Here is a 23,733-nt window from a genome sequence, read left to right on the forward strand (position 1 = left end):
ATTGCTGGGAAAGAGCATGGATCAACCATGTCTCTGTAGCAACATCAACCTTTCAGCTCCTTATTTTACTCCCTGCACCACATAAACAACCCTGGGCCTCTACGCAGAAGTGTTTGGCCCCAAGGCAAGCCAGCCAGGATATTAATGCTGATTCTGAATAATCTGCACATTAAATGCAGGGATCTGGGCACACCCCACTGGAAAACACTCGGATGGGTGGGGGAAGGAGCCTAAAGCTCTAATTAGCAAGCCCAGAAAGCTCTAATTAACAACCCCAGATGTAAACCTTTCTGGCTAGAAGATAAGGTTGTGTACACTTCCTGCGAATTCAAGGAGCCACAAAGCGCATAACAAATATTTATTGGTGTAATTAATCTTTGAAAAAAAATGAGAGTGGGGTTATCAAAGACAGGGAAATCACTCCCTGCACTGTGTTGGCTTCTTTTGTGCAGCAACCATATTTGCACATGCAGTGATCAAGATTCGGCAAATCTTTTGGATGCAGAAGGTCCCAGGTTCAATCCTCTGCGTCTCTTAGTAGGGATTGGAATAGAGATGGGGGAGGAACCTGCCAAAATCACATTCCAGAATAAGCGGAATCACATGATTTAATCCAGGCAGATTGCTACCCAGATTGAATCATGGGACCAGTTCAGTACATACAGCCCTGGGGATTCCTTTGGGAGAGGGTCTGAAGACTGCAGCAGCACTGCCTCCATTTCTTGGAAATATATTTTCTTTGAACACACATTTGTTTTCAGGATTTCCCATTAAAAATCCTTGCAGGGATGGGATGGGGCAGATTTAATCCTGCCTCCTTGCAGAACTGGGATGGATGGGACAGATAAAATTAGCTACCCTGTCTTGGTATAGCGCAACTTCCTATGCTGCTATCTGGCCTGCCAAGCAATTCAAACATTACATTATCTGCCTTTTACATGGTAAGGTTTAGATGTGCATATCAGTGAAACCTGAAAAAGGATGCCCTTTGAACACTGAAAAAAAGCCCAAGTAGCTTACAATTAAAATGGAAGGAAAGCTCACCTTAAATATGTTCATTTTGCCTGCCATTATAAAGGCACACCAGAACACCTCCCCTACACAAATGCACCCAAAACTAATTTATATTGCTGCCATGGATTAATCAGCAACATCTTAGTACATTATTCTACCAGTTTAAATGTTTGTGGTCTTCCTGAGCCAGGCTGGGGTTGTGGGTGGATCTCCATCTTTGACTCGCTCAGATGAAGGCAAGAAATCCTTTGCACCAGAATTCTTCCTCCCTCAAATGTCAACTGAAATATGGGCCAGTCGCTTTCAGGAGAACTTTGCTGAAAAGGGCAAAAGAGGAAGCGGGGCAGACAGTCAGCACTGACTACTGCTCTCCTAACCAGGAAAGAGAGTGTCACATCAAAAAACAGGTGAGTCAAAACCTACACATGCAGGAGTGGTCTACCTCTGACATGGAAGGCCCTCCCTTGTCTCCATTAGCACCCATCTGTGGTCCTCTGAAAGCCATCTATCTGGTAACTCACGGGCAGGGAAGACTACTGAAGTAGATGGGGTCCTGGCCCAACCCAGGCATCTCCTTGTGCTCTTTTAAGCACCATTTCTGCCCAATTAGGCACAGAAGGGTCCAGAGAACAAGTTCCACCTGTGGAACCAGAGTAGGAGCTGTCACAGCCAGACACCAGTGGGAAACCTGCAAGCAAAACCCAAGCACAACAGCCCTCTCCCCTCCTGCAATTTCTAGAAACTGGTAAAGGTAAAGGGACACCTGACAATTAAGTCCAGTCACGAACGACTCTGGGGTTGCGGCGCTCATCTCACTTTAAAGGCCGAGGGAGCTGGTGTTTGTCCGCTTCCACAGACAGTTTTTCTGGGTCATGTGGCCAGCATGACGAAGCCGCTTCTGGAAAAACTAGAGCAGCGCACGGAAACACTATTTACCTTCCCGCCAGAGCAGTACCTATCTATCTACTTGCACTTTGATGTGCTTTTGAACTGCTAGGTTGGCAGGAGCTGGGACCGAGCAATGGGAGCTCACCCCATTGTGGGGATTTGAACCGCCAACCTTTCGATCGGCAAGCCCAAGCAGCACAGTGGTAATCAAAAACATTACTGCCTCTGACCATGGAGACTGAGCATAGCCCTTGCAGCTAGTAGCGATTTGCAGACTTCTCCACAAATTTGTCCGATCCTCTTTTAAAGTCATCCAAGTTGGTGGCCACCACTGCCTTTTGGGGCGAGCAAGTTTGCAGTGTAAATGAGTACTACTACTACTACTACTACTACTACTACTACTAATTTATTATTTATACCCCAACCATCTGGCTGGGTTTCCCCAGCCACTCTGGGTGGCTTTCAACAGAATATTAAAATACTATGATACATCAAACATTAAAAGCTTCCCTAAACAGGGCTGCCTTCATATGTCTTCTAAAAGTGTGGTAGTTGTTTATCTCTTTGACGTCTGGTGGGAGGGCATTCCACAGGGTGGGTGCCACTTCCGAGAAGGCCCTCTGCCTGGTTCCCTGTAACTTGGCTTCTCACAGCAAGGGAAACGCCAGAAGGCCCTCAACACTGGACCTCAGTGTCCGGGCAGAACGATGGGGGTGGAGATGTTCCTTCAACTACTTTCTTGTATCTGTCCCAAACCTTTCAACATTTTGCTTCATTGGATGTCCATAGGCTTCCTGTGTTGTAAGAGAGGGAGATAAACTTCTCTAGGTCCACTTTCACCATGCCAAGCTTATTTTTTTATATATAAACTTCTTTTGTGTCACCTTTTATTTGCCTTTTCTCTGAACTAAGAAGTCCCAAATGCTGCAACCTTTCCACATTGGGGAGTCACTCCATTTCTTTGATCGTTTTGGTTTCTCCTCTTTGAACATTAATGCAGATCTAAATTATCTTGGACAGAGTTAGATGCCAAGTAGTTTGTAGGTATTAACCAGTCCTATTGGGACAAAGAGACGGCAATAGCTGCTCCCCTATGAACTTAATTCATTTTAAAGAAAATGTGTATATTCCATCCCACAGTTCCAAAATAAAAATATAATAAATAATAATAATAAACAAACAAACCTTAGTAAAGGAGCTGGCAGCTAATGAACTGTTTGTGATGATAATGAAAAATGAATGCTGCACTATCAATTTTCCAAAAGTCACAAGAGTCAGCAATGATGGACCTTAGCAAATGACCTTCAGTAAGAATTTGCTCTTTTCAAATCTATACTGACAAACCAGCCAAGGTCCATCACAGTTTCCGCTGGCCTACTCACATCCATTGTACGAGAGGCTAAATTTGGATCTCTGGTGGATTCAAGACTCTTTCGTTTCGTTTCCTCCCCTCGTTTCTGCTCGACAAGGGACTGCTTTGGTATGCACCCTGCATCCTGTTCTTTAGAAAAATCTCCCCAATTTCTGTTATTTGTTTGCTGTACTATTTACAGAAGCAATCATCTGCTCAGTGGCAACTCCCTTTTGCTGGGGTGCAGGCAGTGACCCTCCAGATATTGTGGAACTCCCAACTTCCATCAGTCCTGGCCAGCAAGGCCCATAGCCAGGGATAATGAGAGGCATCTAGAGGTCTCTTCATCCGAGTTTCTCAGGCCAAGTTGGGGAAGCCAGTGAGTAAAATGGTCTCTCATCACATGGACAAGGAAGCATGCAGCTGGAAGCTGGCAGGTTAAGTTAGGCTCAATGAATTTATGCATTGCTTCTCACAAAAAAGCGATTTATAATGAGAATAGAGTGCAATTAAAAATACTGTACATAAACTAATAACATAGTTAGAATAAAAGCATGCCCAGAAAACAAATGTCTGGGGCTGCCTGACACCGTAGTGATGACAAAGGCCTCGTCCACACTGTATATTAAAGCAGTAACAGCTGTTACCTGCATTAATAAACTCCAGTTCCCAGGATTCTTTGGGGGAAGCCCTGACTGCTTAAAGTGGTAGGATACTGCCAAAGTTGGTGCCCAGTGGGAGAATATTCCTCAGACAAGGAGCTATTACAGAAAGTACTACTTGAAATGTGCAATGCCTTGAGATATTTCTCAAAACCCTGTAGAGGAGATTCTGCCCACCATTAGTGGATTTCAGACACACTTCCTTAGACGTCACATTCCCCCACTACTCATAGGGCAGGCTGATGGGGGAAAACATGGAATCATCTACTGGAATACATAGAGCTGGGCTGCGTTTGTGCCGGGGCCCCATCACTGGGTGGAGACTAGCTTCCTGGAAGGCAGATCCCTCTTCCTTAGTGGGAGGGAGATGAGGAGGGGTAAGACAACAGGGAGGTCGATGAAGTTCAAATGCACTGGCAGGAGTGCCAAACTGGCTCCACAACAACCTCCACACCACCTCGTCCTTCCCCAGTGGTGCGTAAGCTTGGGGTTGGAGACCAGTTTTGGCGGCAAGGTGCCTGTCTCCAGCATCCTAGAGTCGCCCAATCAGCAGGAAAGAAGAGCTTTTGAACCAATCAGAGTGAAAAGAGGCGAGTCAGCCAACGAGGATCACTCTGGAGAAGGCACTTGGGAAGCATACCAAGTTGTCCTGTATTCAACAAAGCTAAGTTTTGGGAGACATTGAAAACACAAGGCACTCCAGTTTCAAGAGAATGGTGCATATGCTTTGTTACATGCAACAGCACTGCACAGACAACATAACCTACGACGATACCAGGTCACTCCAAAACACCCACCCATCTACGTGCACAGAAAACAGCAGGTGAAAGGCAACACATGGAGATCTGCATAGATCATTGCAATACATCCCCAGTTGTGATGATGATATAATCATACAATGACTGCATTATTAGAATGTGGTATAAACTTAGAAGGGGGCATGGCTGAGAGGGTGTGTGGCTGCGACTGTCATGAAGGGGCCCTGCACTTCTGAATTTGCCGCTACACTACTGTGCCCTCCTGATACACAATGGTGATCCAACTGCCAGGAAGCCAGCACAGTGGCTCCATCCCAGCTGGCAAGCTGCTTCTGGACCAGAGAGCCATGAAAGGGCAGAAGGGACACACCTGGCCCACAGCCAGACAACATTCACTCAGAGGTACAGCATCTAAGATCTAGCACCTCTCTGCCCATGGCTGTACACAGTTGGCATGGTGGAACTGTATTATTTACAACAAATTGTTGCCTAATAAACCTAGTCCTCTAGGCAATGCAACACAGAAATCTAATAATACAATAAAACATCAAAAGTTAACACCTGCACACAAAGGCCTCTGTCAACGCACAAAGAGGGCGACATTAATCCTGCAAGGATAAAAATAAAACACTTCTTTCAAGCTTCTGTGATTCTGCAAATGAGTTATATAATTTGGGGCAGTTGCCGAGATACAGAGATAAATGAATAAATCACATTTATTTATTTAGCATTGCTGTCCTGCCTTTCTGCCGCCAGAACACCACTTGAAGCTGTGTGTACAAGCTACAAACAAAATAAAAACATATTTTTTAACGTTTAGAAACACACACACACACACACACAAAGCTCAAAATGCAGCGGGGGTGAAGGCGGTGCTAACTGATGGAATCCACAGTCACAGGATGTGGTGATGGCAACTAGTCTCAATGGCTGGGCAAATCAATGGAAGAGGCAGAGATGCTCATCAGCAGCTGTTAGTCACAGCGGCTATGTAGGACCCCTAAATATAAAATGTCAGGAAACAACTTTGAGGCAGGACAATGGTGTCCAAACCTTGCCTCTCAGAAGCATCTGGCTTGGCCACTGGGAAGCAGAATGCTGGATGAGAAGATGGACCCTTTCCATCTAGGTCCAGCAGGGCTTTTCCTATCTTCTTAAAACACCATTTGCACCATATTGCAGTCAATAACTGAGATCATCTGGGGGAGCACTGTTAGTGGTCTGCCATGACTCAGATTAATCAATGAGAAGTCGTGTCTTCAGTGCTTTGGGCCCAACTCTGTGGACCTCCCAGACACCAGAAGTCAGACAGGCACTGTGCCTGCTAAATTTCAGATGCCTGGTTTAAAACCGTTTTATTTCAGAAGGCTTTTGCATCATGAATGCTTCCCCTGTAAATGTTCCAGTGCTCTATGTTTACATTTCTGAGGTTTCATTTAGGTTCTAAATTTTGTATAGCATAGACTTTTGACTGTTGCCAGCTGCTTTGAGACCTATACGGCTAAAAGTGGGATTTCCATTTCAATCAATCCATCAGCATGAAACCAAATCAAGGAACCTTCCGTCTGCACTAAATTCCCTCTTCCTCTGGCTGCTAAAAACCAAAGAGAGATAACTTATGGTAATTTGGGCAGAGTGAGCATCACCACATAGCTACATCCCTGTGCATTTAATAGAGGTGATCACTAAAGACAAGGATCCCTGTGGTTGAGCAGAAAGGCAGCAAATGGAGGTCAGGGAGGGAGGGTAATGGAGATGGGAAGGTTTCTCTCTCTTAAGCAGTCTACTTCACCTGTCTTAATGGCTCGCTGCCTCTTCCTTTACTAATGCAATTAAGTGCAACCTAATCAACCAGTTTTACAGGAGGAAAAACCCAACAACAATCACTCAAACATTTTTTAGAAAACCATTTTAAAGGAAATAGATTGCACGAGAAGCACAATATTCAGCACAAGCTCCCAATTTTCATTATCTATTCCAATGTGAATAGCCCATGCAACGCGTCACTCTCCATAGACAAACAAAAAAGCACTGCTACTTCTGGACTTCAGTAAAACTTTGGGTCATTTTTATTTCTTCAAGCTACAGATGCTTCCTGCAATCTGCAGTTCGGAGCACAGGGAACAAAATCACTGATCAAGAACCTGTTTTCTCCACCAAGTTGTCACAAAAGAAACAGAGGCTTGCAGAACCTGAAATGTTGAAGGTCACGAGACTCTTTTGTCCACTTTGGTACAACAGGCCAGCAGCACAACTTACGATGTTATGAGTTCTTACAAATTCTCAGTTATCACAACGGTAGCCTCTTGCTTGAACAAAGATCTCCGGCTTCACAAAGGACAGCACTTCATCTCATTGTTTATGAAACAAGGAAATGCTACTGATGTTTTCATTTTAGAGGACACAGGACAAAAGGCAGGGTACTGTCCAGGACAAAGTGGGTGGATATTTACATCATGGGCCTGGCTACCTGCTTGATTATTGGGATGCCCAGGTGCAGAAAAGGAACTTTCAGCAAATGCTAGGGCTGGGCGATACATCTGCCAAAACTGGTTTGAAGTCCATACCATGATACTGGTTTCCTAATTTTTGACCTGGCAAAAATGTGTACGTGTGACCTGTGACCTGTGTGTGTGCTATGCAAAAATCACAATGTGGGAAAAACCGTGAAGCCAGACAACACCTCTCTTGATTCCTGCAGCCCCTGATAACTTTGCCTGCTCAGTTCTCGCCTGCCTCATGCAAGGGGCAGCAAATCACAATAGAAGGCACCAGCAAAAATCATGATGAAGGGAAAAACCATGAAGCCAGCCAATGCTTCTACATAGCTCCATTCTTATTTCAGACATTGTGATATACTGATATATCACAATGTTTAACTGGTGATATATCATGATGTTGAAAACCAGGTATCACCCAGCCCTAGCAAATGCTGTAGTCAGATGCACTTGATGGCATTGTAAGTGGGAATGCAGAAGATGAGATCAGGAGGGTGAGTTTTCAGGAACAACCCAGAGGTAGCAACAGAAAAGGAAGTCATCAGTCAGTTTCAAAACTTGGCATGCTCCTAACTTGTGAAAAGGGCTGGGTGAACCTGTCAATTTCAGTTTCTCTCCATTTCTCATTTTCCCCAGTCTTAAGTTCAGTCGGCCACATTCCATATTAGTTTCCTTTTCTATTTTAAGTCCTCATTAAAGTTCACCAGCACTTTAATGCAAACTTTCCCTAACACACTCTTTTTGGTAGGCAATTTCCCTTAACACCTGTATCTTTTCTTGCAAAGCATATTTTCCCAATTGTAATGCCTTTGATATCGTTATTTTCACTTGCATGTGCATTTCTATGCAAGCTTTACCCTAACAGATGCATTTTTGTGCGCATTACTTGACTGGAGAACTGCACTGCAAAATTCGGGAGATGTGCAAATTTCAAAAGATGCGTTTCAGGTTGCGTATTGTTTCGGAAAGTGTGAATTAGGTAGGTTTGCCTTTAAATGTGAGCCAAACTGAGTTCCTCCCACATGAATGAAATCCAGAAAGCCTGGATGTGCTGCGAGCTCCTTCTGGTACCCAAAGGGGCTTCTTCGCTGGAAAATAAGGAGTGTATCCAATGTAGCGCTGGGAAGCACATTCCTTTAGCTCAAGGATTTGTGCTTGAGCAATGGAACCTCCCCCTGCATGCCCCTAAAACCTGTTTTGGCAGCTTCTCCAGAACAGATTTGCGAAGGGTGCAAGGCATGCAGAGGGGAAGCTCTGTTGTGCAAACAAAAATCCACACACTATTGTAACTAGTGCATCGAGTACCTTCCTGAAGTTTGGCAAGTCAACCGAAGCAAACCTCCCACTCCATGCTGAGGGTTAAGAAGGCCTGATGCAGTCGGAGAATCGCTGACAAAGGGAGCTAGAGGGGAGGGGTGTGTGCCCCTGGATGTATCCTGGGCTGCCAAACCCGGAAAAGAGGCTGTGACTAAGACCTGTGAGGTGTAGCAACATCCTCTGCCAACCCTTTTCTCCTACCCTTGCTATGTCACTCTGCATCCCAGAGGTGGCTGTGCTGCGCACGGAGTCTGTAATTTGTAAATCATTCTGGTCTGAAGCACCCTCTAATACACAAGATATTCTTGGAAACACTCCCTTACCCTGTAATCTGTGGTCAGGAGGACACATTAGAGGTCAGCCCAAGCCTGCAATGTTGTAAGACAAATTGGGCTTGTAAAACCAGAACCTTCCCACACATTCCTTCAGTTGTATCAATCACTAAATACCACTTAGGGTCACCCCTTATGTACCGTTCCAAAAGAGAAAATGCATCACCATCATTTTAAGAAAAAGAAAAAGAGGATCTAGATTTGTATATGTGAAATTTATATGTAATAGATGACTGTAATTTCAAAGGGAAACACAATGTAACTCACCAAAGGGGTGAAGACAGTCCTACTGTGTCTGCTTGGGAAAATGCGTATTTTAGGTAAAATAACACATAGGAGTGTGTCTGTTAGGAGAGATGAACACTAAACTGCTGACCAATTTAATAAATAAATAAAATGAATTTGCAAGTTGATTTGAAAATGTGGTGAGTTGAGCTTCAGATTGCAAAAATGAGAAATGAAAACTGACCAAGTCATCCACCTCTGCCCCCTGAACACACCCCACTCACAGAGCGAAGGGCCCCTTTTGCTGGTAAATAATCACACAGATTGCTATCTCTTGTGCAGCTGACTAGGAATCCTTTAACACTCTCCAGCTCAGAGACATCTGGCCACGTTTCTTGGAGATTCATGCGATGTGACACTCGTTAGAAGGTCAGTGGAAAAAAACTGTCAGACAGGAAGTCAGCCTGTCAGTGTCAGCACACCAGGCACTGTGTGAGAAGCAATGGGAGCACGCTGCAAGCCCTGGTCTCAAACCACCAGGCATTTGCCAATCAGGACTATGTGATGCCAAAGGACAAAACTCGCAATGCAAAAAACACACGCTCCTGAAATATTCTTCAGCTGGACCCTTTATTGCAGCAGGGGTCTCCTTCCTTGCCAAGAAAAAACCCCACAAGGCTTATCAAACGGGCAAAGAAGGCATCACTGCCACACAGAAACAGCGGGCAATGCTCAGTCTTGCTGGAGTATCATGTTTTCATTTCATGCATCCGTATCTCTCATCTGTGTGGCTGAGTCTACAGTTCCTGCAGGACATGAGAAAAGCCCTGCTGTATCAGACCAAAAGCCCATCTGTGCAAAGGTCCTGTTTCCCACAGTGGCCATCAGAATCCCTCTGGGGAAACCCACAGCCAGAACATGAGCGCAACAGAACTCTCCCATTGTTGCGCTCCAGCAAATGACAGTCAGTGACACATTGGCTCTGAACCTGAAGGTCCCATCTATCTGTCGTCTCATCTATCTAAACCTCTCATGGTCTTCCACCAATTTGTCCTAATCTCTCTTAAAGCCATCTCAGCTGGTTTCCATCACCACAGCTTGGGGCAATGAGTCCCACAGATTAAGGTGTTGCATGAAGACTACATCCTTTCGCCTGTCCTGAATCTCTTGCTAGTTGGCTCCACTGGGTGGCCCAGACTCTTTGAATGAGGGACCACTATCTCCACACTGTGCATGGTTTTATAAACTGTAATCATCCCCCCCCCCCCGTTAATCAGCCAAGCAACAAATTGTTAAGCAAATTCATGGCAGAGAAAGCTATCAGTGGCTATCAGCCACAATGGCCACGTTCTTCCTCCATAGTCAAGAGGCAGGATGCTGCTGAATGCAAGTTGCTGGGAATCACAGATGGGAAGGGATCCGCTCCTGCACTCAGACCTTGCCTTCAGACTTCCTGCAGGCATCTGGTCCACCACTGTGAGAACAGCATGCCTTGGAACAATCTGGTAGGTTCTACTTTACGTCCTTGCATAGAGGGCAAGACTAGATTCCATAGGGTAGATCTTGGTTGCACATTATGACAAACTTTTAAAAGGAACTTTTTGACAATGGAACCAATTGCCGGGGGTGGGGGTGAATTTGCTTTTGCTGAATGGCTTCAGAGAGGAAAGCAGGCAGCTGTCTGCTGAGGTTGTTCCATTTCTGGGTTTGCCATCTCAAGCAGAAGCTTCTTCCAGGTGACCTACAAAGCCCCTTCCCCCATTGCAAGGCTGCCTCCTCTGTCCTTAGAGGGCGCTCAGATGGGGGTCACATGGCAGCCTAGCCAAATGCAGAAAGTGGTCCCTGAAGCATCCGGAAACTCCTATGCAGGCAGAGAGTCGTCTCTAGACTAAAAGAGCAGTTGTAAAAAAATGTCTAGGTTGACATAATGTATGTGACACACAGCGAGCGTGTGTGTTCCATGCCTTCCTATTAAGCACATTTGAAAGACAGCTAATTTCTGGAGGATGGGTCAATTACAGTTCCTTATGTGGAACGACACCTTCTCAGCCCCCGAATGAACGACTCCAAATGGTAACTTCCCTTGCCAGTGTTTTTCCCCCCATACAGCTGCTATTGCAATTGCTGAATCTTTGTTCGATTGCAACATTTGATTCTCCCAGCCCTTCAGCTCTCCCCCTCTTTGGGCTCATTTCCAAACCAGATGCGCAGCACTCCTCAGCCACTGCCACAGAAGAGGGATAGAGAAAAAGGCTGATCTCAGATCCTGCTCTCCAGGCCAGTACCTACAGCAACCAGACAGGTAATGATGCCAGTCTAGAAGTGATGGGCAAAAGGGAAAAGGCTGCTTTTGCAACAAAACAGACCTGACAGCCTTGCTTAAGGAGTGGGCAGGAAAAGTGGCACAGTGACATTTACAACTCCTTTTGCAATCCGGTCCTAAAAAGAATTTCCTACTGAGTTAACTGGAAAAGTTCTTTCAGGTGTACAAAGTAATATAAAATCACAATAATTATACGTGTTTGTAATGTTCAAAGCACTTGGCTCTTTTGCGTATGCTAGCACTGTAAAGGAGGACAGCGTTATTACCCCTATTCTGCAGGTAAGGTATCAAGGCTAAGAAGAACAGCTTGAATAAAGGCCACTTTTAATAATGCCATTAGTCCTTCCTTTGAGGCAAAGGGTGAACAGGATTAAAACTGTGACCCCACCACAGTTCTGATCTGAATCAGAGGGGCCCACACCTTGTGTGACTTTATTTTGGAGTAAGTTGCACTGCAAAGAGTGCACAGGATTGCAATGACAGCAGTTCAAGTTGTTATTTCAAGTTCACACATTTTTACACATGATTGTTCCTAATTGCAGAACAGAGGAGAGAGTGTGCACGCATGTGGGGAAGATACTTTAAAACAGAAAACCAAGAGAGCTGGCAGAGGGGACAGATTTGTTTTTCTTTTGTTTTGTTTTTAAAGAAACAAGGAGCGCAGTCTCTCAAATATTTATTGCAAGCTACTTAGGAGACCAAATATGACTCACTTGTCTTTGGATAATAAATGACACAGAGAGCCATTCTAGACCCCCAAGCCCAATTCCTCTTTAATGCTAAGTTTAATTTCGGCCGTCTTGTTTGCAGAAGGCTCCGGAGGCTTTTGCAAAACAACAGGACTTTGTGTTTGTGTCTATTCCTCCCAAGATCACCCCAATCTCCTAGGAGAACACCTGACAAAAGGCATGTTTGGCCTCCCACCCAGCTGCCCGCTTTCTCCTTTCACGCCAGACATTTTCAACATTTTCTTACTGAGGAAGAAAAGGCGCCCTGTTGCCTTCAAGACTTCTGTCGGTTTGTGGATTTTGCAGAACAAGCAACTGCCGATGTTTGGCACACCAATACCTTGATGGTGACGATGATTCATGAAACTTGAATCCCTCCCTTCCTCCCAAAAGTAGTACAGGGCTGCAGGCACCTCAGGGATAAAACAATACAATTAAAAATAAAAACGTATTTAAACCAATTAGGGGTGTAGTCAATCCTACTTAAGAGTAGACCCGTTGACATTAATGGAGATGACTAACCTAGGTCCATTAATTTAAATAGACCTGTAGAACAGAACTTAGCTGGGTACAACCCTTAAAAACAACCACAAACTCTCAAAATTAATAAGTGTCAAGGTCACTGGGGCAGTATTTTGAAGCCATCAAATAATTGGGTAGAATCAAAGAATTGCAGAGTTGGAAGAGAACCCCAAGGATCTAGTCCAAGGTTACTTCATCACTGTACTCTCATAGATTCCCAGATATTCTACATTTACTCATCTGCTGAAACAGAGGCAAAAAGGCAAATTGAAGGAACTCAAAACACAGGATCCAGGTCCAGTAGGAGAGCTAAAAGCCCCTCTCAGCAACATTTTTCTCTGCCAGCACTAGGGCAACACAAGCCCATTCTCTTGCCCATGATATTTCTGGATAGTACATAAGATACTTTTTAAAAGTTAATGCACATTACTTTTTAAAAAATGAAATAGTTGTATGGTCCTAGTCCTCACGTTGGCAGGAGGAAGTGGAATATGGTCAACATGTATTGAAGACCTAGGAGGAAAATGGAAGAAACCCCTCTGCTCTCTGGCAGCGGTGCCCACAGAAGGGCGACTTGGATTTTGCTGCCTGAGGCAGCTACCTCAGTCTGCCTCATGGACAGGCCGGTAACATAGTCCAGTAACATCCAAAGGGTCACAGGTTTCTGATCCCTGCCATAGGGCACTGACCAGTCATCAGATTAGGTCCTCATCTTGCATGAGGTCTGCAGAGATGATTTTGGGCACTGGTGCTGGACTTCAGAGGTGCCACCACTGGGCAATTCCAAGATGGCAGCCAAGTGGTTTTCAGAGGACTAGCCTGTGAGACTTTCTTACCACCACCACAAACAAACTACCCCTTGCTTCCTTTAAAAGAAAAACACACCCAGAAAATCATAAAATGAGTGAAACTTCATAGCTGAGTACAAGCCAGACTCTTGCTGGCATAGAAGTGGGAGATCAATAGAAAGTCTTTTTTCAGAATTACACAGAGGCGGTGAGAGAGTCAAAGCTTAGAGGTGAATGAGGAATTAAAGACAGCTCTGGAGAAGTTCAGAACTTAAAACCATGGAGGTGGAAGGAAGTTAAAAGCCACTGGATCCAAGCCCAGCTCTGACACAGGACTACTATAAGACTGAGCAGCCGGTTATAATTTAAGGGGAGGTGGGAGATCAGGGCCAAGGAATGGAGTGAAGAACACATCACAGCATACTTAATCCAGGTAGAATAGTGTCCAGGCAAAAAGCCCAAACAGGATGCTTTTTTTTAACAGCCTTTCTGGTCTAGGTCACTGCTGTACAGTTATTATATGGAGCAGGAAAAGGAGATCAAATCACCTTTGGACAATCCACTGCCTGCCCATGAGCTACCAGGCCCAATTCAGACATTAGCAGAGGGGTTGGCAACACGGCACCCATGGGTGTAATGTTGCCCTTGAGTATTTCCCTAGCATCTGTGAACCCCACCCACTGCCACCTACTCACTGCCTTTTTGGCCATGAGTTAGTGAACGTAGCTACCTTTCTCTTCCCTTGAGAAGTTCATATTGCTAAAGGAGGAAGTTATTAGTTAGTTAGTTAGTTAATAGTATTTATAACCCGCCCTTCACCTGAGGGTCCCTGGGCGGGATGACACTCTTTCCCACTTCCTCTGTCAGCTCAGTGTGCTTTTCAAGGATCAAATTAAATTGTACTGGCTCCGATTCCCACCCCATCCCCAATCGCTTGAGAAAACTGGTATGTGTGTGTGCACACTTCTGTGTCTTGTGGTAAACAGAGACTGATCTGTGGGAGGAGGAAGCCAGAGGGATGTGGAAAGAACAACCCTTGCTCAAAAATCCAAATGTGCCCATAGGCCTACAAAAGGCTGGTGGCCTCCTGAGTTATGGCTTGGGAGTCAAGGGCTAAAGGAGCACCTCCACCTCTATCTTTCGACCTGTCATCTAGGAGGTCCTGCTGGTCGTCCCATCTGTAGGAATAGTATGAAGAACAGGGACTTCTTGGTGGCAGCACCTTGGTTATGGCATATCCTCCTGAGGGAAATCAAGCAGTCCATCTTTTCACCTACAACCAGTAAGCACACAATGACTGCAAAATTTATTTATCCAGGCGCTTGGTCAAGAGTTTTAGGACTTCTTACACTTCTGGATTTGACCTTCTGTCTGTAGTATGTTGCAGTGCAGCTGTATATAAAAAGATGATTCATGCAGGTCATTCTAGGCTCCCTTTGGGAGTAAGGGGGAGTTATAAAACATAAATAAATAACAATAAAATAACATAGGAGGCCCCAGTGGCCAGTCTAGGTGGGCAAGGCCAATCCAGTGCTTGCGATTACATCACTGCTCTGTCCTGCAGTACTCTGACTCGCCAGATGGATGGTTCTGTACACAAAAGCAAGGGTTCCTGGAAACTCCACGTTTCACCCCACAAGTCCCACCACATATCAGCTTACCTAGTCCAGATCATAGTGTGATATAGACAGAGAACATGGCATAGGAGCTCAAAACAACCCAAACAAGGCAGCCAAACAACAAGCAGGATAGGAAAAAGCATCCTGGGATCACTGAATAGCCTGGAACATTCCTCCCCAGGTTCAAGACTGAGCCAAACCTCTTTAACAGAGGCCCAATTCACACATTGCGTGATTTCTCCACTTTCCACAACCAACAAGTGAGCACCAAGAATGTAAGAGAAGCCCTGCTGTTGGATCAGCCCCAAAACCCATCTAGACCAATACCTGGCTTTCATAGTGGCTACCCAAATGCCCACAACTGCAGTTTCCCCACCTGAAAGCCCCAGAAACTAACATTTACTGAAGATGGGACATAAATCACTGTGGCAAAGCTATTGATACTGGCTCCATTGCAAAGCATTGCCTTTCAGGATGATGAAAGACAATGTGAATATTCTACCTGTTGTGTCTGTGCTAGTGAGAGCATTTTACTCATGCTAGTAGGTTGAAGATATGCCTCAAAACACATGGGAAACATCGGCTGAGATCAGGAGTAAAAAAGGGTAGGCTGAACGAGATTTGCAGAAGTTATGGAAGCACCTTCGTTCCCTTCCCCTCTCCCTCCCACAGCTAGCAAAACCATAATCATGCAAGAAGCATGCTTAAGTTATGCAAGTCACACAAAAAAACGAGTATCCCTTCCCCCCCACAATAGGCTTTGGGTTGCCATGGAGCTCAGCGTAGTACACACAGTCTTGGTTCCATCCAAGAGGCACAGAAGTGCGATGGGAGTCAACTTTTGATGACGGGTGGGAAAGGAAGAGCTGGAATTCACAACTGTAAGAGATGCTACAATTAAAAAAAAAAAGAGTCCTCTATAAAGTCATAGGGCCATACCCCTTTCACAAACACACAACAGCAGCAGCACAACAGACTGAAGCACAAGACACTTGCACACCTCTGTGACAATGTCTGGAGGGTGCGGGGAGGATTGGGAAACCTTGCTTGGGTACACAGAGGTGATCATCTCTGAACCCAACAAGCTGAGAAAAAATATTACATCCAATTGTTCTCTCCGTATAGACCAGCTCTAGGAAAAGCATATTGCAGTTTACTTTAATTGTTCATATCTAAATAGCATCTGGGTAGGGAAACGAGCCTCCCTTAACCTAGGGGTGTTTGGAGGCCTGCTAAATCTCCTTGGCTGTCCCTTCCTGCAAAAAAGCAACTCACATTTGGCTTCTAATTATAAATGCCTTTGCTTCATTAGCTTTCTGCAGTCTCATCAGCACATTAATTAACTTCTTCCCCAATGTGACCTCATTGGAACACCTCCTATTGTGAAAAGCAGTATTTTAAGGTGAGAGACGGGACACTTATTTGTAGTTGTGACAACCCAATTGGCTTCCGTTCCAGATCTTCAAACATCAAGGCATAGAAGCAGATATAGCTGCGCACTCTCAGTTGAAATTTGAATCCAGATATAGCCAGGGTGTTCAAATATGGATAAGTACCAGCCACGCAAATTGTAATCCCACTTCTCTGCAGTGAGCAATGGCAGGCCAGTGTATTCCCATCTGAGCCCATAGTCCTTCCTTTCTCAGCCAAAGCAATTTGCAAGTGCTGCATTTCAGCAGTAGATCTCAGCATCTATATCTGGCTCTTCATCATTGACATACATAAAGATAAGGAAGTAGGGCAGTGGATGTGGTGAGGTTGCTGAAACACATCTCACAACCATAGGGGTACAAAGGAGGGGGTGTTGCTGGGGTGAGGGGTGTCCATGGGGCACAGACTCTGAACCTTTTCCCCTGGTATCTCTGGGTAGGTAATGAATTCAGGAAGTATTGAATTTAGAGAGTGGATGGGTGTGATTGGGACATTACTTTATGGAAATCAATTACTATAAGATGACCTTATCTAGAGATGATTTGAGGGGGTAATGAATGAGGGCATAATTAAAGAGAAATTGAACAGCTATATAATCTGTTGGTTAATTAATTGGGGGTAAAGTGAACTGAAGAGGAACTGGTTTGGAGTGATCTGGGGGTGGGGGGCAATTTGCAAATGCATTGATTTGAGATTGTTTGGATGGGAAATCAGCCGGCCTGTGACATTCAAATTCTAAAGCACACCTATGCATATAAAATATAGTATATGGGAACATCACACATTTTCATTTATGTAAGAGGTGCAGAATCATTTAAATACCCAGCAATGCAACACCATTCCCCCTCCCACCGCCCCATCCAAAGGCCATTCCGTAGTGCTGCATAGCCAGGGGCCAGGGAAGAAGAAAATTTGGCTGCAACAAAACTAGCCAATTGCTGAGAGATGCTTGATATTTTGTCATGCCTTCCATAGGGCTGAGTCTGGGGGGGGGGGGAAATGATAGCACTTGAGGGGGGAAAAATCCAATCCTGCACTGAGCCATGGTGTTCCATTGATGATTTAAAAATAGACCCACATTTAATATGCTGGTTAGAAAAAGTGAAGCCTGTATGTGTGTTAGTTCACGATAGATTGACTATAGAAGGGAAAGCTAAGCAGATCAAAACTGCCATGACCGACCTTGCCCTACACCTTCCTAGTTCAATTTCATCCTAAATCTAATAATCCCACATATCAGACATACTGTCCAACACATATATGGAGAGAGAGAGAGATCGCTTAAGGAAAGCACAAGCTCTAGGATTACAAAGCTTTATGTTTCTGAATAATCTAGTTTGAACGACTTCCGACACACATGACACTCATTGCTTCCCCAGTTATTAAAGTTGCTGGAACAACTGCACATGTGATAATGATTTCAAGGCCATCAAGTTGGTCATTTCTTTAAGAATGCTTTTTGCTGTGCTCCTGTGCTTTCAACAGCAGCCCTAGCATGCAAATAGCAAAGCAAAGCTTTGATTGATACGCAGGCGAGTGTTGCAAAAAGCTTTAACTTGCTTGCATTTCTGTGTGTCCGTCTGCTGGTTAAAGGTGCTGGATTATTACATAGTTGTAGCCAACATCCATGTAGGAAGCTGCCACTAGTAGTCACAATGGTTGTGTTTTACCTCGACTGCCAGAGGAAGTATGCTACTGAATACCAATTGCTGGGAATCTCAGAGGGATGTTGCCCTCACATTTGGGCATCTGACTGCCCCCTGTGAGAAGATGCTGGCCTTGATAGACTCTTGGCCTGATCCAGCAGGCTCTCATTACATTCTTATGCCTTGTCAGAGCATTGGTCCACCTAGCTTAGGAAAGAATCACAGAATTCTAGAGTGACAAGGGTTATCTAGTCCAACATTCTGCAGCGCAGTGATGACAGCATGGTCTACTGGGGTGGCGGACATGGTGCCCTCCATCTATGTGTTGTTGGACTCCAACTCCCAACAGCCCCAGGCCTCACAGCCAAAGGCAAGGATGATAGGATCTGTGCTCTGACTTGGGTACCAGGCAGCTTCCTTTGTGGACTGTGTCTGGATAGATATCTCTCCCCACCAATGATCATTTTCTGAATATGGGTGGGGGGCTACATCTGTTAGCCAGGCAGCACCCACCAGAGTCATGGGCCTGCTGTCTCCAAGAACAGCCTGCAGCTCTCAGTGGGAGAGCATCTGCATTGAACATAGAAGGGCCCAGTGCCAATCCTCAGCATCGGAACTGAGAGACACCCTTGTGATGGCCTGAGACTGGTGGCAGTTGCCCAAGTCCTCGGTCCTGAAAGTGGTGAATCAGTGGGTCCGACTGCGTGCATAAAGAAAGCTTCCTATGTTCCTGTTGGGACTCTTTCCTCCATTCCTGAGAAGATGAAGAAGCCAGAGTCTGGAAGATGCCCTATCTGCCTGCTTCCCAGATGCCAAGCTCTGCCAGGTACCCTGGAGAACAATGGCTTTACTACAAGGAGGCATTGCAAGGAGGAGGCTGGATGCGGCCACCTTCCTGGAACTAGCAGCCTTCGCAAGCTGCTATTTAAAAGCCAAGGGATCCATCAGAAAAATAAGAGGAAGGCAGGGACTCAAGCCTCCGCTGGGCGATTCCGTTCCTCCTTTAAACCGGGAGAGGAGGGAGGAGGCAGCACCCTCGCCACCGTCTGCATCGCCGCTGAAGGTGCTGGCTAGCGCCTTCGGAAGAAACGTGCCGTCTATCTCCCTGCACCCGCGCCACCAATAAATGCACATGACACTGCAGTGCGTGTGTATGTGTGTATGTATGCGAGGGTGCGCGCGCCAGGCAGATCGGCCTCTCTGCCTACTCGCTGCAGAGCAGGATCGAGGAGCCCGATGCACAAATGCAAACGCGCGAGCGAGAGAGCGCGCAGCACCCGCTTTAACCCCCCCCCCCGGACGCGCGTCCCACAGGACAGCTCCGGCAAGATGTCAGCGGCGTTCCTGCACGCGCGGCAGCGCGGACACGCCGTCCCGGAGCGGCCTCGCTTCTCCCGCCATCGCATCGGCGCACACGCTGGGGCAACAAACCACACAGGCTGCCAAATCGCTGCCAGTCATCCTCCTCCTCTTTTCCCCTGCATTCCTCTCCGGGTGGAAATGCAGATCCGATTTTGGAAACCAATCAATCCATTAATTAATTAATTAGCGTGGCTCCGCCTTCTCGGTTCTCTCGGAGGAAAAGGGATGACTCAACCACTCTTTCCCCCACACGCACAAAACAACAGATCGGGATTTTTTCTTAAAACAATAAATAATGGGGTGGTACCGTGTGGCACCCCCTGCCTCCCTCCAACCTACCCGCCGCTGGGTTTTTATTATTATTATTATTCCGGCCTAACTCACGCTCTGGCTTTGGGGAAACCCATGGAGAGGAGGATATCCAGGGAAGAGCCGTGCTTGATGGTTCCCGTGCGCGGCTGCCTGTTCCTCCGGGGGGTGACTTTGCTGTACAGGTCTTCCTTCGCGGCCATGGTGCGCGGCGTGGCGGGCTGGTGCCGAGCGATCATCCGGCCATCGCGAACACACACAGGGCAGGCGGACTGGTGGATTCAGCTGCAATAGCAGCAGCGGCAGCAGCAGCTCCTCCTCGAAGAGGCTCCACGCGAGGAGTGGCGCGCCTGGCGCTGCGCGTAAAAGAAAAGGCTTCTCGGCTCCCGGGGCGGCGGCGGCGGCGGCGGCTTCCTGGCTTGCCGGCGAGCTTTCTTCCCGAAGTCACTCGGCCGCCTCTCGCCGCTCCGGCTGCTTTTGCAAAGGTGCTGCGCGCCGCTGACGCCTCCCGCCCTGCCCGCCCCTCCCCTCGGCCGCACGTGCGCCCCAAACGAGAGCCATCCAATCGGCGCGCGGCCTCCGCCGCCTTCCGGAAGAGGCTGGCCCCCTCCCCTTTTGTTTTCCTTTCGCAATCAGGAATTTCTGAATGGATCAAAGAGGAGCACCAAAATAATAATCCGGGCATGGGCAGGCGCGAGCGAGCGCGCGCTCTCTCCCCGCCGCTCTCTCTCGTCTTCTCCCTCCCCCGCATCTCTTGCCAACAAAGCCCCGCCCCCTCTTTTAAAGAGGCAGCCGCAGCCCCTGTCACAGAAACAGGCGCGTCCAAGAGCCTGGGAAGTCTTGCTGAGACTGAGCTTCCGCTGTCTGCAAGAGGGGAGCTGGACCTCCCGAGATCCGGAACCTCTTGCTGATACTAGTATCCCGCCCGCATCCACAATACGTGGAGGAAAGAGGCACGATTGGCAATATTCATTCATTTGGGAGTCTGGTCCTTTCTTATCAGCCCCTAGCTCCCCATCTGTCAGAGAGACCAGGGTTCTGGGGGGGGGGGGTGACTAGTGCTTTGCCCCATAGTTGGACCCATTAAGAACCAAGGCACCCCCTTTTCGCATAGCCCTGTCCTGAGTGAATGCCTTTAAATGCCCTTGGGTCAGGGTTTTTTAAAACCGATCAGCGTCCACGCCGAGAGAGGAGTTGCTTTTCGAACTTTCCGTGGTTTTTGTGTTATATGTGAGAACAGCTAAAGCCAATTCTGAGGTCGCCCCCGCCCCGTTGTACGTATGTGGTGGTGGCTGAACACACCACGCACACATGCATTTAAGCGTCTCCATCCTACGCGGTAGGAAAGTCGAGACACTTTCACAGATGCTGAGCTCCTTCTCTGCGATCTAACGAAAATGACCAGGCTGGAATAAAGCTCAACGCACATGGAGAGCCTTCTCAGTTTCAGCAATGCCGACTCCTACCCACCCCCACCATCAATGAACACGGAGGAGAGCCGTGTGAATTTCAGCAATGCTGACTCTTCATGGTATTTTTCTCCCCAGAGTTTGTCAGGTTCACTGGAGAGCAAAGTGGAAGCTGCGAAGGAAATGGGAGGTTGCTGGCCCTGGAGGTTGCCGGTGGGTTTCACCTCAGCGTGGCCAAGAACTTGGGGCAGACACATAGGAAGGAGCAGTTTGCAGGGGGTTTTCTCCCACACTGTTGGGGAAAAGGTAAATTTGGGGTGTAATTGCAATCATGAACATTCACTGAAGTGCCGTTCCGGTACTGAATTAGAATGCTTTCAAAAAGGGGTGGGGAATCTGTGGCCTGCCAGATGTTTGTTTGTCTGTTGATGAATTTCTCATCTGCGCTTTCATGAAAATAAAGCAAGGTAAGAGTACAGTGGTACCTCTGGTTAAGTACTTAATTCGTTCCGGAAGTCCGTACTTAACCTGAAACTGTTCTTAACCTGAAGCACCACTTTATCTAATGGGGCCTCCTGCTGCCGCCGCGCCGCCGGAGCATGTTTTCTGTTCTCATCCTGAAGCAAAGTTCTTAACCTGAAGCATTATTTCTGGGTTAGCAGAGTCTGTAACCTGAAGCGTATGTAACCTGAGGCGTATGTAACCCGAGGTACCACTGTACAAGTTTTAAGGATAAAATCAACAAAAGGTCCATGAAAAATCATTAAAAGCATCAGTAAATACCAACTGTTTTTTAAAAAAAGAGAGAGAAAGAGAGAAAGAATCTTGCTGTAAATGCATGTCTAAATAAATAAAATAAATCAAAAGATGTCAGATAGAATGGAGATATGGTTCCTGATGAACTTCTACTGGCAGGGAGTTCCACAGGGCAGGGTGTGCCACACTAAAGGCTCAGTCTCCAAGGCCAGCTGACCCTCAGGGTGTGAGGAACCACCAGAAGTGCCCCTTCTGAGAATTCCAGCAATTGAGGTGGTGCACCAGGAATCAGGGAGTCCCTGAGGTATTGGAGGCCCAATTTGTTTAGGTCCTTGCTCATTAACTCAACTACCTTTAACCTGGCCCAGTTGATGGAGAACTGATCCCATCATCCCTGACCATTGGCCAAGCTGGCTGAGGCTGATGGGAGTCTAACAACAGCTGGAGGGCCCCAGGTAGATACCTCTGCTTTAACCAATGCACCTCTGCTTCAACCAATGCACCTATGATTTCAGTCTTAAGTATTCAGCTACCTAGCATTGTTTTCCTGCTATGGTGGAACCTACACAGAATTTTCTTCTCCAGGCCAGTGATGAGGGCTAAAGTGATTATTTGTTCCTGTATCTGAAGTTCCGAGTTCCTTCTTTGGTTTGAAGGTGATGATGCAACCTAAATATGGAATTGGGAGGATGAAGCCCTCAACATACACAGGGGTTACGCTCCAGGGATTGTTCCTAAAGCCAAAATCACATAGAATCAAAACCCATTGGATTCAATGGCAGGTGGGATTGCGAAAGTCATTTCCCCTGGAATCTGCCCCCTCCTCCATATATTACCACACACCGAAATCTGAATGTGCATAAGTTAAATGCAGGCTTACTGTGTTCTCCACCACCAAACCAGCTTTGTTCATGCACAGTCATGTGTTCAACACCACTGGAAGAGGATCTGGCCCAAGAGGTTGCTTTAGCACATCGTTTTCAAGCAAAGTGGCCCCAGGAATCCCACTGATTTCTCTCTCTCTCTCTCTCTCTCTCTATATATATATATATATACATTTCCAACAATAAAGGATTTGAATATGTCTCTGCTGCAAAAGAAACTTTGGACGACCACAAGCCATATTTCCATATCACGTCACAACCAGGTCTGTAAGATGCTGTTAAACCACAAGCCCCCAACACTATCTAGCCACGCTTGACTGCTAAATCTTATCTTTATGGCAATTACACTGTGCCCTCCCCAGTAAGGAGGTGGAGAATAACTGTTATCAATGGAAGGAGTGATTCATACATCACCAGATCCACTGATCTGATGAAGTCTGATTAGTTGGATTCCACTTTTGAGATGCCTTGTTTACTCACTTGGTATATAATGCCTCGGCTCACTCATCCCCCCCACACCGCAAACTTGAGTGGGCTGAAACCATGAGCCCATCCCAATTATTGAGGGAGACCTGTTATGCTGAAACTTCCCTGTGCTGTAGTTTTGATGGGACTTATTTGCTTGGCTAACACAGGAAACCTGCATACAAAAACATAAGAAGAGCTTGTTGGATCAGGCCCAAGGCCCATCCAATCCCATATTGTGTTCTCACAGTTGTCAACTAGATGCCTGTGGGAAACCTTCAAGCAGGATTTGAACACAAGGGCACTCACCCCTCCTGCAGGTATTCAGGAGGTATTCAGAAGCATCATTGCCCCTGAGCATGGAGGCACAGCATAGGCATTGTGGCTAGTAGCTATAGATGGCCTTCCCCTCCATGAATTTGTCCAATCGTCTTTTAAAACCATCC

At 46.5% G+C, this 23,733-nt stretch overlaps 1 protein-coding gene across 2 annotated transcripts in view; it reads right to left on the minus strand.

The window, feature by feature from the left end:
- The window catches only part of UBASH3B (ubiquitin associated and SH3 domain containing B), an 84,113-nt gene extending 63,820 nt beyond the window's left edge, over positions 1-20,293 (minus strand). For both annotated transcript variants that reach the window (XR_014214020.1, XM_082201002.1), the window contains exon 1: positions 19,849-20,293. Coding sequence is in view for 1 of the 2 variants with exons in the window: in XM_082201002.1 (XP_082057128.1) it covers positions 19,849-20,012 (164 nt within the window). In the remaining variant the exon portion in view is untranslated. The remainder of the gene's footprint in view (positions 1-19,848) is intronic.
- Between the last annotated feature and the right edge of the window lie 3,440 nt (positions 20,294-23,733).

Source organism: Podarcis vaucheri (genome assembly GCF_965113315.1).
Source record: "Podarcis vaucheri genome assembly, chromosome: 15".
In the NCBI taxonomy this organism is placed as follows: domain Eukaryota; kingdom Metazoa; phylum Chordata; class Lepidosauria; order Squamata; family Lacertidae; genus Podarcis; species Podarcis vaucheri.